This window comes from Colobus angolensis, unplaced genomic scaffold (assembly GCF_000951035.1).
Source record: "Colobus angolensis palliatus isolate OR3802 unplaced genomic scaffold, Cang.pa_1.0 Scaffold60, whole genome shotgun sequence".
Lineage (NCBI taxonomy): Eukaryota > Metazoa > Chordata > Mammalia > Primates > Cercopithecidae > Colobus > Colobus angolensis.
In genome coordinates this window covers 2,162,412-2,164,528 of record NW_012119599.1, presented here as the reverse complement: position 1 = coordinate 2,164,528, position 2,117 = coordinate 2,162,412, and the positions used below count along the sequence as shown (strand labels likewise).

General features: G+C 60.8%; 1 protein-coding gene across 1 annotated transcript in view; it reads right to left on the bottom strand.

Annotated features, from left to right (window-relative positions):
- The window catches only part of PPP1R13L (protein phosphatase 1, regulatory subunit 13 like), a 19,866-nt gene that overhangs the window by 15,836 nt on the left and 1,913 nt on the right, over positions 1 to 2,117 (bottom strand). Inside the window, exons 4-7 of the mRNA XM_011963156.1 lie at positions 1,975 to 2,113; positions 1,775 to 1,873; positions 1,605 to 1,696; positions 893 to 1,337 (exon numbers count right to left, since the gene is read on the bottom strand). Of these exons, the coding sequence (XP_011818546.1) occupies positions 893 to 1,337; positions 1,605 to 1,696; positions 1,775 to 1,873; positions 1,975 to 2,113 (775 nt within the window). The remainder of the gene's footprint in view (positions 1 to 892; positions 1,338 to 1,604; positions 1,697 to 1,774; positions 1,874 to 1,974; positions 2,114 to 2,117) is intronic.

Genomic DNA, 2,117 nt, shown 5'->3' with positions numbered 1-2,117 from the left:
TGTTAGCCAGGATGGTCTCGATCTCCTGACCTTGTGATCCGCCCGTCTCAGCCTCCCAAAGTGCTGGGATTACAGGCGTGAGCCACTGAGCCCAGCCTTCTTTTGTATTTTTAATAGAGATGGGATTTCATCATGTTGGCCAGGCTAGTCTCGAACTCCTGACCTCAAGTGATCTGCCCACTTCGGCCTCCCAAAGTGTTGGGATTACAGGTGTGAGCAACTGCACCTGGCCCATCAGGTGCTGTTTTAAGGACTTTATATGAATTTAATAACATATGTCAATAAGACAGATTCTATCACTATTTGCCTTTTTTTTTTTTTTTTTTTGAGACAGTCTCACTCTGTCACCCAGGCTGGAGTGCAGTGGCGCAATCTCAGCTCACTGCAACCTCCACCTCCCAAGTGATTCTATTGCCTCAGCCTCCTGAGTAGCTGGGACTACAGGCACCTGCCACCACACCCAGATAATTTTTGAATTTTTAGTAGAGATGGAGTTTCATCATATTGGCCAGGCTGGTCTCAAACTTCTGACTTTGTGATCCACCCGCCTTGGCCTCCCTAAGTACTGGGATTACAGGCGTGAGCCACTGTGCCCGGCCCATTATTTGCCTTTTACACTTAAGAAAATTGAGGCCCAGAGAGGTTAAGTGACTTGCCCAAGGTCACACAGTGTGGAACCGGGCAGTCTGGCTTCAGGGTCCACACTTAACCTTTGCACTGTCCCTGACTCCTACCCAAATTCCCAAGCTCACCTGGCCTAGCTCTCTGTAGGGACAGTGCTTGTAAAGGGGCATTTGGCTGTGATCTCCCCGCCTCCCCGGGGCTGGTCTGGTCCGCCTGCCAATTTGTTCTCCCTTCACCCAGTCCTCTAGGGCCCTCATTGCTGACTCACCTTCGTTCACAGGGGGCCATGTCTGTTGGGGAGGCTGGGGGGCTGGGGTAGGGGGTTGCGGTTGTGGCTGGGGCTGTGGGGGCGGCTGTGGTTGTGGCTGGGGCTGTGGTTGTGGCTGGGGCTGGGGAGGCAGCTTAGGCAGGGGTGCTCTGGTGAAGAGGGGGGACCCAGGGAGCATGGCGCGGCTGGCTCCGTGCTCCCAAAAGGCATTCTGCAGCTTGAAGATCATGCTGAGGGGGATGGGACGCTGGCGCGGGGCCCCGCGGGGCTGGGGGCTGGAGGGGGGCATAGGGATGCGGCTGACGGGCTGCCAGCTGCGAGGCAAAGTGCCTGACGGCCCCGCGGAGCCCAGCGAGCGGCGGTAGCTGCCCGCGTCGGAACGCCGGTCGCTGGCCAGAGGAGAGACCTTGTAATTGCGCGGCAGGGTGGCGCTGGTGAGGTTGTCCTGGGGAAGAGGGAAGGGAGAAGGGGATCGGTTGAGAGAGGGAAGGTGGAGGGGAGGTAGGGAGAGGAGGTGAGGGAAGCCCTGGGAGTGAGGGAGAAGAAAGGGTGAGGAAGGGGCAGAAACCCGGCGCAGTGAAGGAAGAGCGTGGGAAAGGGCGCCGAGACCCAGATCGCAGCCACCAGGGAGAGACTGGCCGTGACCCGGCTCCCCGACCCGGCTCCTCCTCGACCTTCCCCAGCCTCTCCTCCCCAGGCGTCGCCTCCTCACCTTGCTGGTGCCCCCCAGTCCATCCAGGCTGCTCTCCCTCCAAGGCAACAACTGCAGGCTCGGCGAGGCGGGCCGGGCAAAGACATCCAGGCCTATGGAGCAAGAATCGCCAGGGTCTGGGGGGCTGTCTCTCCTCTAAGTCCTCTACTCACCGGGCCTCCACCACTCACGTTCATAGCTCGCTGTCTGCGAAGGCTTCTTCTCGTAGGCCACGTCCAGGTCAGACTCGTTCCAGGCTTTCGGCGGCCGCCGGCGCAGTGTCAGGTCGTCTGGGGAGAAGTTTCCAGTGAGGATGAGACGGGAGGGGTGGCGAGCCCCGGATCCCTCCTCCCGCTTCGACCCCGGGTCGAAGTCGGGCCCCCGGGTTCACCTTGTGCGCGCAGAGGCGGGGCGAAGGCGCTACCGCCCGAGCCTAGCAGGGAGCTCCCGAAGGCGGACGCCGGCGCGTCGTAGCCGGTGGCAGGGGGGCGCGGTGAAGGCCCGCGCTCTGGGAAGAAGGCCTGGGGCCCCTCC